The sequence below is a fragment of the Onychostoma macrolepis genome, chromosome 17, assembly GCF_012432095.1.
Source record: "Onychostoma macrolepis isolate SWU-2019 chromosome 17, ASM1243209v1, whole genome shotgun sequence".
Classification (NCBI taxonomy): Eukaryota; Metazoa; Chordata; class Actinopteri; order Cypriniformes; family Cyprinidae; genus Onychostoma; species Onychostoma macrolepis.
The window spans coordinates 30473923-30491545 of record NC_081171.1 but is presented as its reverse complement, the minus strand read 5'-3'; the positions used below and the strand labels follow the sequence as shown (position 1 = coordinate 30491545).

The 17623-nt window shown below is 36.7% G+C and overlaps 2 protein-coding genes across 3 annotated transcripts; one reads left to right on the top strand and one right to left on the bottom strand.

Moving 5' to 3' along the window:
• Nucleotides 1-8352: 8352 nt before the first annotated feature.
• On the bottom strand, nt 8353-10873 carry acyp1 (acylphosphatase 1, erythrocyte (common) type). 2 transcript variants are annotated; one of them, XM_058748329.1, is made up of 3 exons: nt 10658-10873; nt 10248-10334; nt 8353-9195 (listed from the first exon to the last, which is right to left on the bottom strand). In XM_058748329.1, exons 1-3 carry the CDS (start codon nt 10871-10873, stop codon nt 8980-8982), a joined length of 519 nt encoding a protein of 172 aa, XP_058604312.1. In that variant the 3' UTR covers nt 8353-8979. The 2 variants fall into 2 exon arrangements, with proteins under 2 accessions (XP_058604312.1, XP_058604313.1); XM_058748330.1 differs by having other exon boundaries at nt 10549-10686.
• Nucleotides 10753-14956, top strand: zc2hc1c (zinc finger, C2HC-type containing 1C). Its single transcript, XM_058748331.1, is given in 4 exon segments — nt 10753-10893; nt 11496-12493; nt 12495-12944; nt 13797-14956. Coding segments are annotated over 3 exon segments (1623 nt in total). The 5' UTR covers nt 10753-10893; nt 11496-11584; the 3' UTR covers nt 14061-14956.
• The last annotated feature ends 2667 nt before the right edge of the window (nt 14957-17623 follow it).

The window sequence follows — 17623 nt, the reverse complement described above, 5'->3', positions numbered from 1 at the left end:
TATTGGATCAACTCTATACTGCTTTTCAATATAAATGATTTTATCAGTGATTATATATTGTGTTAGTCCGCGTTGCAGTTGCAAATAATTAAATGGATGTTTAAAGTGCCGACTCTATCTCCTGACCCCTCCAGTCTCAGCATCTGCACCTGCTCACGCGTCACGCCGTGACGCAACACTGTCAAACAGGAAAATGACCATATAAGGATAACTACGTGTTGGGATTCCAGTGCTGAGCGTGCGTCTGGACCGAAGCTGCTGCGGCTTCGTGCTTTGTGCAGTGCATTTGCGTTTTCCTCTGGAACGCCTGTCAGCGACACAAATGCGCAGATAGCAAAACACAAGCTGGAAAGGTTCCATAGTCTATATATCCACGTTATGTCAGATTATGGCATTTTCTCCAGTGAACCCCAAGTGTGTGTATAATGGTATGGTAAGGCTCAGGTAGAAAGAATGTGAGTTTACAGCATGTTTTTCTTTGTTTCCCAAAAGCTGATGTGTTAGTTGATGCTATTCAAAGACCTATTATTGAAGTAGCCTTGAAAATTCCACATAAGGTAGGTAGACTATCGTGGCATTAATGAAAAAAGCTGATTATTCTCTTTGTTTAGCAGCCCACGATGATGAGTGAATGCGTAGCCTATGATGTAAAAATCTAAAGGTGAAACAACTACGCTATTCGGCAGCCTATTATTCATAACGGCTATATTGCAAGGTAATTTTTAATTAGCCTACTATTATGATGATAAAATTCCATCATTATTCTAGGTTAAATATTATCAATGCAGCTTTCAGTCTAAATATAATTTTCATGATTCGTGCAGAACTGAGGAGTTTTGTCGGCGACAATTCGTCAACACAAGACCACTGAAGAATTCTATGCATGAGAATTATGTAGTCAGACATTTAAATGTCAGTCGTGTGAAAGTGCCTTGGCTCTGCCGATCGCGAGCATGCGCTGATATGAACTGTTGGACAAGTGACACCTGCAGATATAGCCTAAATGTAAATTATAGAATTAATTTCGAATTTATTGATTTTTTTTCGGAAATGACTCCTGTATTCATGAGTGCGAATCTGAATAGAATTGGCCACACACACAAGAAGCAAGAAATGAATGTACTGAATGCAGGCCTACTGAATGTCAGTGTAAAGAAAACGTGTCCATAAGGATTTACCTTCAGTGCACAAGGTTTTTAAACTTTTAAACAATCAAAAAGGCTTTGTCAAGTCAGCATTCACAGTTTGTCTTGACAAATGTAGCTTTTTTTAGTTAAAACTTGATCATTGACTTTCAGTTCATTTTAATTCTCCCAACATTCAAATGTGAATTGCAGTTGTGCACGCTGTTTACTACCTCAATTCAAATGCAATCAGTATTGATCAACTGCATTGGAATTTTAAAGGCATTCTTAATTGAATTCTGTATTATAGGCCAAATCTCAACTGTAGTCAGGAATCTCATTACTACAACCTATTTCAGTTATTCTTTTCAGTTTAAAAATGAATATCAAACTTAAAACTATCAAAATAGCAAAACTATGCTTCCAAATGCATAAGGTGAGGTTTATAATAAATAATATGTCACATCTTGCTAGATATTACAAGTAATATTTCCAGATGAACACTTACTGGACTGAAGCAGCTCAGCTTTACTTGATTCTCCATCAATCATTTTCTAGAAAAATCAGTGCGTCTCAAATCTGATCATCAGGATCTTTCCAGAAGCTTTACTTTCACTGTTCCTCAGCGGAGGAATGATCTTCATCTCACATCTTCTGAGGAGCGTTTATTTCTTCATCTCTCAATCAGCACTGCATTATATGTTTGGATCATTTACATCTCATCTTATTAAGACATATTATTGGAGATATAGAGCGATGACTGATATATCATGTAAGTAGGCTTATCTGCTGTACTGTTATAAAGTTCTCATTGATTTACATTACAAGCTATCAGAATTTAATCTCACTTTTTGGCCATATAAATATCATTATATATTTATGCTCAGTTTGGGCCTCTGAATAAAAAGGAGGGTTTTTTTCCTCCTCGAGAATGAGCTCCATATTCTTCTATTTTTTTTTTTAAAAATGTAAAAAAAATTTTAGACTTTGTCTGACGTTTTAATTAACTGTTCCATTTAAAAACAAACCAACAATCAAACACACATAAATAAATAATAAATAAATATTTTTTTTCGGACTATTATTTCATATACCAGTCTTCTGGCCATCTAGCGGTTAAAAACTAAACTGCATGGTTCTTGCGGAGGAACATTGCGTTGGTTGTGCTTCGGCTCTTCCCAGCGCTGGTGATGTGGTTCAGGATACAGGACATCTTATCAGAGCAGATAGACGAAAAATAACATTTCTTTGTTTTTACAACTGGTTTGCCGTTTTAAATGATCCATGGCCAGTTTATCTCTAATTACTCACTGCTGGCCGGAGTGTCTTTTTTCCGTGACATTATGCACAGGTGAATGACGTGTGCAATTTCCCGCAAAAACCATCCCGACAGCTGTGAAATAAAAACTATTATAGGTTTATCAAAGTGTAATTTGAGTAAAGACCTGTTTTGAAAGAATGATATTTTTTTGCACTCTCTCATTAATAACATACAGCGGGTAAAATAAATATTGAACGTCACCATTTTTCTCAGTAGGGTAGAGTGGGGTAAAACATAAAAAATAAAAAATTTTTAAAAACAAAAAAATATTTGGACTTTATATTTAAACAATTACCTCAAGTTAGTATCAGGTAGCTAACTAGCTAGCCAGTTAGCATCAGTTAACTTTTTTTTTTTTTTTTCAAATAGGCTATTATAATTTTGTAATTTATATTTATTGATTATATTCTTTTTTAATTTTAAGCTAAAGCTGCCTGTAGGCCTACTCTGATTTTGCTGTTGGAATGTTTAAAGCAAATTGCTTTGTCAGTGTCAGGGTGCGGGTGATAGAGGACTCAGATGCAGAGTAAGAGAAGGGAGAAACCTTTATTCTCACCACAAAACACAAAATAACATAAACAATATTTAACAGCCGCTTAGGGAAGCGGAGAATCCAGAGCTGGCCGGCAGAGTCTGCGGACCACACAAGCTGCTGGATCTCCGCGCTACGAGTCCTGCAGCACAAGGGAACAGAGAGTCAGAATAAAGAACGTGAATCTCATACAGCACACGAACAAGGACAAAACAATCTACTCACAACGAGGAACAGAAAACAGGGACATATAAGGGAGTGGGGAAATGAGCGACAGGTGGGGGAGAGTCAGCTCGTGATCCGCGCACTCCCGCAGCACGATCAGCACTGATTGCCCAGACCACGAGCTGCCGAACCTGACAGGACAACACAGACAACAAGAGGAGCCGAGAGGGCACCCTGAACCGTGACAGTCAGACTGCACTGTAAAAAGTGATAAGTTGAGTCAACTTATCACTTTTTACAGTGTGGGGGGCATTTGACCCCACCCATGTGGGCATTTTGCCTCATAGGTGGGGTAAAACGCCCCCTTGGCACAAATTAATTTTTTTGTTCAAAATCTAATAACATGAAAACTCTGGACATTTTTCATACTTGGTTTATAATTTCTGTCATTGTCACTAAAACAATGATAAGATTTCTGAACACATAAGAAAACTTGCACAATCCTTAAGGAGGGTGTTTTCCCCCACTCTACCCTAAATATATTTCTAAAGGTGCTGTTGACTTGAAATTTTCACCAGATGTCGGTAACAACCCAAGCAATCCATACATACAAAGAAAACAAAACAAATAAGTTCAGAAATTAAGTTATGCATAATAAAATGTAATGACACAGGGAAAAAGTATTGAACATATGAAGAAAGGGAAGTGCAAAAATGCATGGAAAGCCAAGACTCCAGCTGAAATCTCTCAGTAATTAGAAAGCAATCCTGCCCCTCGTTAGTGGAAATTAATATTATCTGCTTCAGTCCCAACACCTGCAGTACCAGGATGATGAAGATGAAACAAGGCAAGACGATGATCCCAAACACAGCCAAGCAAACTCTCGATTGGTTTCAGAGAAATAAAATAAAGCTGCTAGAACGGCCAGCCAATCACCTGACTTCAACCCAATAGAAAATAAGAACTAAAGGTCAGAGTTCATAGAAGAGACCACAGAACCTTCAAGATTTGAAGACAAAATCACACCTGAGCAACACATGTGACTAGTTTCTCTGGCAGGAGCGTCTTGAAGCTCTCATTACCAACAAAGGCTTTTGTACAAAGTATTAAATAAATTTCAGTAGGTCAATACTTTTTCCCGTGTCATTCCATTTCATTACACATAACTTAATTTTATTTGTTTTGTTTTCTTTGTATGTATGGATTGCTTGGGTTGTTACTGACACCTGGTAATAATTTAATGTCAACAGCACCTTTAGAAATATATTTACTGAGAAAAATGGTGACGTGTTCAATAGTACTTATTTTACCCACTGTATGGGTATTTTATCAACTAAAATAAATACTGAGTAGTATAAATGGCTTATAAAACATGTTTATAAAAATGGTTTATAAAAGTCTTCTTCTTTGTATCAATGGCAGGTCAGGAACCACGAGTTTATACCTCCACCTACCAATAATACATATTGTCATCATGTCTTTTACACTGTAGTTGACTTAACTTAAAAACATTGAGGAAACCTGTTGCCTTAAAGTTAAGTAAATAATAATAATAAAAAAAAAGTTAAGTGAACTTGACAATTCACTTTTTAAAAAAATTTTTTTTAATTATTATTTACTTAACTTTAAGGCAACAGGTTTCCTCAATTTTTTTAAGTTAAGTCAACTTATTACTTTTTACAGTGTATGAACGTGGGACTGCTCCTCTTACAGATGGCTGAACTCACTAATAATGACAAGTGATGAATTAAGCCCTTACAGAGCACAAGCTTTAGCCATTTGTTATAGTACTGCATCATCAAATGGATTCGGTCTCATAGTTGGGGCAGGCTTCCATATGGGTGGTTGGGCCTTAAAAAAGCTCCTGTAGAAAATAAGCGTCCCGTCTAGGCTTTGGAAGGAGACTAGGGGGTGGGGAACACTCATTTCCTGGAATGTTTGGCTCTTTCACAATACATCCATTCATTCTGGAGTCTTGGTTCTGGGAGAATACCAGACACGCTGCTCGATGTACACATGAAACATGGCATAAGAGCAAAGAATTATGGAGAAGTATGTTTTATGGACAGTGCCACATCATGATGTACCTTCAGCCAGAATCTAAATTTAATTTCCTCAAGAGGGGAAATAGGCCTGCAAAGATCCAGTCCTCAAATGACGAGCTTAGATTTGTTGATGCAGTGGAAGAATTTGGTCTGTTTATTTCTAAACAATACTATACTGCTGAAATATGTACACAACTTTTACATAAACACGTGGTTGTATTGTAGCTGCCAACATGCAACCACAATCCAATGCTAACTTCCAATGCTTTTAAAGGAATGGTTTACCCAAACATGAAAATTGGCTGAAAATGACAAGTTTGTTTCTTCATCAGGTTTGTAGAATTGTGTCGCTGCCATCAGTGTCTCAGCAATGGATGCTCTGCAGTGAATGGGTGCCGTCAGAATGAGAGTCCAAACAGCTGATAAAAACATCACAATAATCCACACCACTCCAGTCCATCAGTTAACATCTGGAGAAGACAAAAGCTGAAACAAATCCAGCATTAAGATGTTTATAACTCAAATACAAGTCTATAATCCATAGTAATCCACACCACTCCAGTCCACAGTTAACATTTAATTAATGTTTGTAAGAAATCAAATCCATCAGACGTTTTAACTGAAAACTGTTGTTTCTGGTCAAAATACGAGTCCATAATCCATACCAAGTCCATCCCGTTGTCTCTTCATCAAAATGTAACCCTGGAGCACAAAAGCAGTCATAAGTAGCACAGGTATATTTGTAGCAATAGCAAAAAATACATTGTATGGGTCAAAATTATCGGTTTTTCTTTTATGCCAAAAATCATTAGGAAATAAAGTTAAGTTTAAGTATGTTTCATGAAGATATTTTGTATATTTCCTACTGTAAATATATCAAAACACAATTTTTGATCAGTAATATGCATTTCTAAGCATTTCATTTGGACAACTTTAAAGGCAATTTTCTCACTATTTAGATTTTTTTGCACCCTCAGATAGTTGTATCTCGGCCAAATATTGTCATATCCTAACAAACCATACATCAATGGAGAGCTTATTTATTCAACTTATTATTTAACCCTTATGACTGGTTTTGTGCTCCAGGGTCACATATTTGTTTAGAGCTGTTTTGGCTTGTAAATGGTGCTGGTGTATCTCCTCCGTGATGTGATGCAGCAATGAGAAATCCAGCGACCTCTAGTGATACATCACTGTCAGAGTGAAAAGCACCTGAGTTTGTTCTGACTGACCATGACAACTGATGAGTGTGAAAGACAGTTTATAGTTAGAAACAAATCACTGTATGCCATCATTTTCCAAAATAAAAATTAATTTTTATCCCTGTACTTTCCAGCTATTACAGTAGGCCTTTTGTTATTATTTTCTATTTAATATTTTATAAAAACATATTTTTTTCTGACATATATAATTACTACTATTAATAAGCATTTTTTTTTTTTTTACATTTTTTGTGGTGCTGGGCAAGTGAAATATTGGTAGGCTAAGTAAAAATCCAGTCAAGGGCCGGCAGAAACAATACTTACTGTTGAGCCCCAATGTTTGTTTGTTTGTTTTGGCTTTTACTGTAGGTCATCTCATCAATATATAAATTTTAGCATGACTTTTGTCTAACTGCTCATTAAAATATTTTTGATACTGAAATGGATTAAGCTTTCCTGACCACATCCCTCAAATATTATAGAACTTTAATAGAAACAAAGCAAAATTACCATTATTACTGTGCAGACAACACCTGAAAATAATACACAGTGGGTACGGAAAGTATTCAGACCCCCTTAAATTTTTCACTCTTTGTTATATTGCAGCCATTTACTAAAATCATTTAAGTTCATTTTTTTTCCTCATTAATGTACACACAGCACCCCATATTGACAGAAAAACACAGAATTGTTCACATTTTTGCAGATTTATTAAAAAAGAAAAACGGAAATATCACATGATCCTAAATATTCAGACCCTTTGCTGTGACACTCATATATTTAACTCAGGTGCTGTCCATTTCTTCTGATCATCCTTGAGATGGTTCTACACCTTCATTTGAGTCCAGCTGTGTTTGATTATACTGATTGGACTTGATTAGGAAAGCCACACACCTGTCTATATAAGACCTTACAGCTCACAGTGCATGTCAGAGCAAATGAGAATCATGAGGTCAAAGGAACTGCCTGAAGAGCTCAGAGACAGAATTGTGGCAAGGCACAGATCTGGCCAAGGTTACAAAAATTTCTGCTGCACTTAAGGTTCCTAAGAGCACAGTGGCCTCCATAATCCTTAAATGGAAGGCGTTTGGGACGACCAGAACCCTTCCTAGAGCTGGCCGTCCGGCCAAACTGAGCTATCGGGGAGAAGAGCCTTGGTGAGAGGTAAAGAAGAACCCAAAGATCACTGTGGCTGAGCTCCAGAGATGCAGTCGGGAGATGGGAGAAAGTTGTAGAAAGTCAACCATCACTGCAGCCCTCCACCAGTCGGGGCTTTATGGCAGAGTGGCCCGACGGAAGCCTCTCCTCAGTGCAAGACACATGAAAGCCCGCATGGAGGACTCAAGATGGTGAGAAATAAGATTCTCTGGTCTGATGAGACCAAGATAGAACTTTTGGCCTTAATTCTAAGCGGTATGTGTGGAGAAAACCAGGCACTGCTCATCACCTGTCCAATACAGTCCCAACAGTGAAGCATGGTGGTGGCAGCATCATGCTGTGGGGGTGTTTTTCAGCTGCAGGGACAGGACGACTGGTTGCAATCGAGGGAAAGATGAATGCGGCCAAGTACAGGGATATCCTGGACGAAAACCTTCTCCAGAGTGCTCAGGACCTCAGGGCCGAAAGTTTACCTTCCAACAAGACAATGACCCTAAGCACACAGCTAAAATAACGAAGGAGTGGCTTCACAACAACTCCGTGACTGTTCTTGAATGGCCCAGCCAGAGCCCTGACTTAAACCCAATTGAGCATCTCTGGAGAGACCTAAAATGGCTGTCCACCAACGCTTTACCATCCAACCTGACAGAACTGGAGAGGATCTGCAAGGAGGAATGGCAGAGGATCCCCAAATCCAGGTGTGAAAAACTTGTTGCATCTTTCCCAAAAAGACTCATGGCTGTATTAGATCAAAAGGGTGCTTCTACTAAATACTGAGCAAAGGGTCTGAATACTTAGGACCATGTGATATTTCAGTTTTTCTTTTTAATAAATCTGCAAAAATGTCAACAATTCTGTGTTTTTCTGTCAATATGGGGTGCTGTGTGTACATTAATGAGGAAAAAATGAACTTAAATGATTTTAGCAAATGGCTGCAATATAACAAAGAGCGAAACATTTAAGGGGGTCTGAATACTTTCCGTACCCACTGTATATATATATATATATATATAGTTTTTGAAAGACACACACTTAAACCCTCCTCTACTAATTCATTTATGTTTAGTTGAAATTAAAATACTAATATATATATAGTAAAAACAACCATTATTGCATTCTGAAATAAAGAAACAATAATGTGTGAATGAAAGCTAAGCCATAAAACAGAAATACATTAAAGAAACAGGAGTGAACATGGACATTGAGTCTATATTGTATATTATTTGTTACATCAGGAAGGTATTTTCATGTACAGAACTCAAATTATACAACAGATGTTATATAATGTCAATAAGGAGGCATTTTGGAAATAAAAAAAGAGATGCACTGCGGTGCATGGTTTTTCCTCATATTTATCAGTAACAGACCATAGGTCAAAAAGAAAATAAATAAGTAGTATATGTTAATAAATACTAATTGAGTTGTTCTGTCATTAACGAGCAACTTTGAAATCCTTAAAGTCCAGTTTGTCGATGGCCCGCTCGTTCTTGAACTCTGCTTTGGCAATTCGTGACTGAGGGCTGCCCGTGGTTTGCAGCCACTGCTGCATTTGCTGGACTTTGGAGGCGGGACCCTGCAGCTGCCCTTGAACCGTCCCCGCATCAGTGTTCTGCACCCAGCCCACCAGACCCAGCCTCTTTCCTTCTGACTGAAACACAACACACACACACACCAGCACCACTCATCAACACAGCACTTCATACACTAGAATGCACTGATTTACATCATGTAAAAAGAAAAAGAAAAAAAATAAAGATCTTAATATAAACACTGATTAAAACAAATAAAAAGGAAAAAAATAGTATGAATAAAAGAACAAAATCAAAATATAATATTTCAATCCTAACTAAAAATAACAATTTCTGACAAACACGATCAATATTAAACCATAGGTTAAAGTCAACATGAAACATCTTTAGCTACCCATTTATGTCTGTAATATGAACTTTTCTGAGTGTAACAGCACATCCAATGAGGAAAACAGGAAAAATGGGACTTCATTAAAACTAGCACCATTAAAAACACATTTAATTTAACATAAATAAATGTTAAAAGTGAAATAAAATGTAAAAACTTGAATAACTACAACTGAAATAAAAATATCAAAATTATTGACAAAAACATCAAAATTATTAAAATGCTAACTAAAATTACAATGAAAACTATGATATTATCTCAATAATACTAAAGTAACACTGGAAAATAAATACTTGGAAAGTGTATGATTTCATGTTGATTTATAATGTGATTTATGTTGTGAAGGTAGATTTTAGCCAAATGTTGTGTTCTGTGTTCACAGGACAAGATTATTTTTACCTTATAATTTATACCTTATTTATTTTATCTCATAAACGTGGACAGACAGGTAACTTTGGTTTAAAATATGATTTACTATCTATTCATGTCAATATACAGCAAGCTCTTAATGTGTGTACAACGCCACGTTGTCACATATTTCATGGGCAATAATAGTGGAAACTATTGAGGAATAGAGGAATGTTTTCACAGAAATAAACCCATCCTGAAGCATTGTTTTGCATTTCTGCATTTGGCAGACACTTTCATCCACAGCGTTTAAGATGCACATTTGTATCTATTGATGCACTCTGCTGACAGCTGTGTGATGTTTAAGAGACAGAAACGCCTCTAGTGTAGAAATCATGTGACAACTAGCCCCTACACACGATCTGAGTTGATTACCTGGGTGTACTTCCGAAAGAACACACCCTGCACCCTCCCAAACACCTCATAATCTACCGACAGCAGCTCTTCAGAGGACATGATCACCTGCAACACAGATCACTCATTACAACAGACCATCAGCAAATGACCGATCAAATTCACAACTTTTCCAGCGCTTTGCGAAACTACAACCATTTTTATTCACAGCAGCATTTTACGTTACTTTTTAAGACTTAATTTCCATGGAAATGCACTGAATCTCACTGGAAACGGTGTGATATGTCCAGGTTTTCTATGAGATGCACACTGTATGACGTACCGGTGGGTGGACGATAATAAAAGGCTTTCTGGTTTCTGAAATCCGCCGCCAAATCGACTTTATTGGCGTTTCAAACGCAGTTTATTGCACATGTGAAGTAGCAACTTACTGTTTTGCTCATGAAGCGGCACATGCGCAGCAGCAGCAGCATCACCGCGCGTCGGTCATCCGGGTTACGGCATGACGTCAGACGCAACTGGCCAATGGTAAGGGAAAAGGAAGTTTGAGTTGTCTTGTTTCTAAGCAACGAGTGTAAACACAACTCTTCACCACTACTGGAAACATATATTAAAGAGTTCACCTGAGGCGACTCATCGGTTTGCATTCACAGAAAGCAAAAGTAGGGTAAGTTTGAAGCTAAATAGATATTTAACCATCTATAGTCTAATATCCAGGTGCTTATGAAAATGTGCTGATTAAGCCAAGAGGGTTAATAGGGTTTTACGTTACCCTAGTCAAGGTAAAACTTTTAATAAATAGATGTCAACATACTTTACCCCGTTGATTAATAACAGTACATTAAGGCAGTTGTTTTGTACAAGCTAGCCTGTGTAAAATGCTTAATGAGGCTTCATTTTATTAACTATGCTCTAATTTGCATAATTTACCAGAACAGAAATCTGAACACTAGATAAAGCCATCACGGGATGGAACTGAAATGCAAATAGTAAAATGCAATTTAAAAAAAAAAAAAACACTTAAATATTTATTTTGCATGTTTTCTTTCCACTAGTCTGAAACAAGACATGTTATGGAAGCAAAATTGACCAGTACATGAAAAAAATAAATAAATAAAAATAAAGATTTTATGTGTAGTGTCTTACTTTTAAAGCATGTGAACAGCTTTTCCAAAACCAATGTAAAGAAATGCTAAATAGAAGAAAGAGAAGAGAAAGAAACAATTACATTTGTACTATTTTTAAAGAAATGTGTATGTGTTATATCAGTCCACAGGTTGACAACGTTGTTATTATACGATCCGCTCCTGCTGAAGCTGTATATGTGACTGTTACTCAGATTTACTCGCTGCGTAAACATGCAAACGGTGCCACACCATCGATTCACGCAGCATTTCTGGGAAAAAGAGACCGTATCAACAAAACTTCCATACTTGCACAGAGAGGGCATGAACAGACAGCGCAGTCCCTCAGGACCTCATCACAGCTCCAGACCGCAAGCTCTAGAAAACCAAGAGGGAAGGATGAGCTCCACGAGAGACAGACAACAACCCTGCCAACATCCAGACAACATCCATACGAAGAGACACGTACATCTGGAGGAGCAGACTGAATACGTTCCTTCACGGAGAGAATCGGACAAATTATTCCCTCTCAAACCAGTCCTTCACAAGAGAGCCTACAGCCTGAGCAACGTCACGAAACCAGAGCAGCAAGAGAGACTTTACTCCTGTTTAACTAATAGACACCAGCAGAAGGTTGTAAGGAAACTAGACGCTCTTAATTCAGACTATCTAGGAAGAAACAATCAGACAAAGAGCGACTTGGACCGTGAACAGAAGCTTGAGAAACAAAAATGGCTGTCAAAGGAAATCCACTCTGAGGAGACGATGCTCCAGGAGAAGATTTTCAAAGCAGAGGAGACTCTGAGAAGAGTCCAAAAAGAGAAGATGAGAGATGAGAGAAATAAAAGATATTTGCGAAAGCTAAAGGAGGACAACAGGTTCTATAGTAATGGATGCGGAGACTGGGATGAGGAAAGAGACAGATATCACAGGGAATTCAGAGATGATATGGAAAGATGGGAGGAATGGGAGCGAGGGATAAACGGTGGCCGGGTGGAGAGGAGCAAAGAAAGTGCAAAATGGAGACGACCTTTGACCTTAGAGATGACAAAGGGTCACAAGCTGGAGGAAATGAGAGAGTGGGATGAGTACGAACAGACAGCAAGAAGCAGGAACAGGGAAATGAGTAAGGGGCGAAGAGAGAGAGAATGGGTGGGACAATGTCAGAAGAGGAACTGAAACACACAACCTCTATTTGCACAATGAAGATGAAGTTCACCACGACGTGAGAAAACCAAATTCGTCTGACTCTGTGAGAAGGGACAGATCTCACCTCAAGCATGAGAGGAGAGAAAATAAAGACGGTTTATATCAACTCACATCGAAGGAGTCCGTCCCGGAGAGAAACCCCAGCCAGAGAGGAAAGCACCTGCAGCAGGTGGAGCTCAGTCTGGAGGAGAATCGGGTCGCTCCGCACCTGCTGATCCCGTGTAACGTGTGCCATCGATGCTTCGCACGAGACCGGCTGGAGACGCACATGAGGGTGTGTGAGAGAAAGCGGCCCCAGCGCAAGATATTCGACATGTCTCAGTACAGAGCCAAAGGAACAGACCTCGAGGACTTCATGAAAACCAACGGCAGGAGCAAAACGCCAGTAAGAGATTTACTTTTAACCCATTCAATCCTACTATAACATATTTGTGTCACACACAATTTACTCCATGTCTTCTGTCGTCTTATTGCATTGCATTGCATTGAATTATATATTCGGATCATTTCCATCTCATCTTACTAAGACATGTTATTGGAGATATAGAGCGATGACTGATATTTACATCATTTTATGTCAGTATTTATTGTTATAAAGATCTCATTGATTTACATTACAAGCAGCAGAATTTAATCATATAAATATCAACATCGGCAGCAAATTTTGCTCATTTTAAGTCTCTAAGTGTAGATGTTTTTGCTTCATATTCTCACTATAGCGGACTATATGAGCCATAAAAGCCTGATGGATCACACAAAAAAAATGCTCAACATAAAAAAAAAGAAAAGGAAAACAAATTGTATTTGTTAAAATAAATATATTTTGTCTAAAAGTTCAATAAATTATTCCATGTCAAAAAATATCATTTTTCTTACTGTTATTTCATAGCCTATGTTAAGTTCATAAGCTCCATGAAGAATGACAAAATAGAAAAAACACAATCAAATTATAAGCAAGGACTCCATATGATTTGCACGCTAAAAATGTCTTCTTAAGTCATATGATAGTGTGAGGAACAGACTCAAATTTAACTTAAATTTAATTGTAATTTGACTGTACATTTATATATATATATATATTTCAACATTGATCGTGGAAAAAAATCACAATTATGTTATTTGCTATCTGCAAAGGCCGATCTGTGTTTTGTTTAGCTGTGGTAGTGTTTACTTGATAACATCACTTTTCTGTGCACTATCCGTGTCTTTACTAATGTCTTACTGTTTTTATCCTCAGCCTAAGAAGAATAATTGGCGGCAGAAACACGAGGCCTTCGTTCAAACCATGCGTCAGGGTCAAGCTCACACTCCGGGAAGTGTGCCGCCACAGTCTGCCTCAAATCTAAACTCAGAATATGTTAGCTGCCCTCACTGTGGCCGCAAATTTGCCCCAGGGCCATCAGAGAGACACATCCCAAAGTGCCAGAACATCAGGAGCAGACCACCGCCTCCCAAACAACCGCACAGCAGCAGCAGCAGCAGGAGGAGGATCACACACTGACTTGTGCTTCAGCAAGACATCTGCCGTTGATGCTGCTCCGCTGAACTTTAGAGTAACATTTATAGTGTAAAATATCTTGCTGTTTGCTTATTCAAAACAACGTTGTCTAGAACATCTTAAAAAATTACATACAAATGTTTTTTAATATAAAAATAATATGTGAACACGGCATTGCAACCATTTAAGTTGTATATATGAATATAGCCTTAGTGATTTTATTAATTTTGGAAAAATTCAAACACAAAGCTACAAACAAACTCAGTCAGAAGTATTTAAAAACAATGTAGGTATAAATTATGTGGGTATAATGTGTCCATTTTCAGTAATTCTCCTGAAACTAAATGTTATTGACAGCAAACTGATGTCTCACATTAAAACATCCATTGGTAACGTTTTCATATCGTTTCTATGTTTTACAATTACAAATTACAATCTGTCATTAGAGCTTTTACGGTATAGTGCCACTTCACTAACCTACAGTTTATGGGGTCATATAATAGGTTATTATTTCATTAATTTCCCCAGCAGAAAGAAACACTGTAGGGCCTTTAGCCCTATTAACTAATTATACTTTTGCGGCTCATGAAATGCATTTATGTCTCCTGTAGAGATCACTTGTTTTCAGTGAATCTCACATCCCACTATTTTATTCCTACTGTGTCTTTAAAAGTATAGGTAACACTTTAAGGTTCAATTTTTGAGATGTTAATGTAATGTTAATTTATGAATATGCCATTTTTTAAAATACATGTGTGTTCATAATACATTGTTGTGATGTTAATTACTATGTATGTTCATTTAGATATCATCCATGGTTGTATAACTCACTGGTCGCCATCTACTGGTGTAATGATGTAACAGAAAGAGGAAGACATCAGTAAAGAAATGTTTTTGAGAAGCAGACACTGATGTTGGACAAAGTTATTGAATCACATAATTATGTATTCTCTTTTAAATACTTAGTCAAGTTATTCAGCCATGCTGCTAAAAATGATGCAAGTTACACAACAGGCTACGCTTGCCCACGGACTGGTGATTATTGTGAATTATAGCACTCTGTGCTTTGATATCAGTGCAATCAATTCACAGGATGAAACCTCTTAGGAAAATAGTGTTGTTATGATATTATGTAACAGTTCCACAACAAGCAAGAAATATTGATTGTGTAAGTGAGTTAATATTCACATTGCACTCTAATCAAAATCAATTAGCTGATGTCCTCCCAGTGTAACATAGATACAAGCAAGCTTACAACAGATAACAAATATGTTCAAGTATGACACTACTTGTTCTACTATTCTGAGGCTTTAATGAGCTTTCATAGCCTATTAAGAACAACTGGGCATCTTATAGAACTGTGCAGTGCATAACAGTGACTGTATGTATATTAGGCATTTTTTGGATTAGTTTAATTTTTCATTTGACTAGTTTTTTGAATGGTTTTTGTTATGCAGATCTGGCAACCCTGGGTGGAACTTGGATAGGTCCAGTGAGGTTAGGGTTTAGCCCGAAGTACACTACGGTTTTTATGTTTAAGCTAGGGGACAGTAACAGGAGCAACGAAGCTTTTCGAAGCTCTGAATCAATTGAACCGATCGTTTCTTAAAATGATCCGAGTTTGAAACTCCGCAGTCTGGCGGCATCTGCTGGTCAAAACGTGTGCATGCAACAAAAAAACTCAGCCCTAAAATGTGTGATTGTACCTTTTATACAGGTACGTGCAGAGATCCTCAGGGGCAGGGGCTCAAATGTAAAAAAGGGGCAATATGAAGGGGGGGGGGGGGAATTATAGGTCAAAAGATTGGATACATTACTATTTTATATTTTTGCAAGAAGTCACTTATAGTCATCAAGCCTGCATATATTTGATCAAAATTTTACTTATTTACTTAATGCATTTTATGCAATGCTGATTTATTAGCAATGTGTGATACCTGTGATACTTTTTTCAGGATTCTTTGATGAATAAAAAGTTAAATAAGAACAGCATTTATTTAAAATATAACTTTTGTAACGATATAGCCTACACTACCGTTCAAAAGCTTGAGGTCAGTATTTATTATTATAATTTTTTTTTAAAGAAATTAGTTTTTATTCAGCGAGGATTTGTTAAATTGATAGAAACAGTGATAAAGATTGGCGTTGTTAGAAAAAATCTCTATTTTGAATAAATGCTGTTCTTTTTAACTTTTTATTTATCAACGAACCCCAAAAAAGTCTTACAGATTCCAATAAATAAAAAAAATAAGCAGCACAACTGTTTCCAACATTGATAATAAATCAGCATATGAGAATGATTTCTGAAGGACCATGCATTGAAGAATGGAGTAGCCTAATGATGCTGAAAATTCAGCTTTGAATAACAGAAATAAATGATATTTTATTAAAATAGTATAAATGTATATTAAAATAGAAAAACATTCTTTTAAATTGTAATAATAATTCACAACATTAGGCTACAGTTTTCTTCTGTATTTTTGATCAAATAAATGCAGGCTTGATGAGCATAAGACACTTTCATAATGCTGCATGATTATCAAAAATGGTAATATAATAAAGTCCTTTCACTTCACCATTTCTCCAGCCTACACTTCACATTACAGGCCTGTAGGTGGCACTTGGGCTTGATCGTTTCATCAAATAGTAAACGGTGTATATCATACATAAATATACAGTAAGTGAATTGAATAGCCTACTGATTACCATTATAGCAACTCTTAGCGCTGCACGGAGAGCCTCGGTGTCTGAGCAGACTGTGAATATCAGTCGAGCAAAACACACGAAACCATAGCAACGCCTCAGATTGACAGATATGTAAAAAAAGTTACTGTTTTGTACAAATTGTCATGTTAATTAGAATTCAAATGCATTTTGTTTTATTGACCGCAATATCATTGCTATTTGTCCGAGAGGGGCACTTTTGAATAATTTTGAAAAAGGGCAGAGGCCCTTGAATGTTTTCAAGAAAACGTAATCTATTAAAGGTAATCTACAACTAATTAAGTACCTTTAAAAATGAAGTTTCTGTAACATTTGTGTGTTCTTTTTTTAATAGTGCTTGTTTTGTATGCTATTGGGCAGGGTGTGCCTTGCTGTATTTTACAAATATAGTTTTATAATATATTAATATATTAGTTTTATTATATATATATATATATATATATTCATTTACTAACTGCTTTTTTTTTCTTTAAAAAAACTAAAACTAGCTTAATTTTTTTCTATTCTATTTGTTTTCTTTTTATTTATTATGCAATTAACAAAAGCAAAAAAGGCCTCTAACACTAGCTTGCTCTATTCTTTTTCTATTCTATCTGTTTTCTTTATATTTATTACATAATTAAAAAAAAAAAAACTTGCGACATTGGTTAATAAAATGGGATTAAATACAAAAATGATATTTGTCTCATTGAACATATTTAATTATTGCAGGTTTGAAGAGTATTCCGAGTTTGCATTTGACTGTTTTTATTCATTTTCTGTTTTTGTGCAGGTGAGATAGCCTCCATGTTTCTTATTTAGTCCAGAACAGCGCACACAACGTCTCTGCACTTTATCCACTT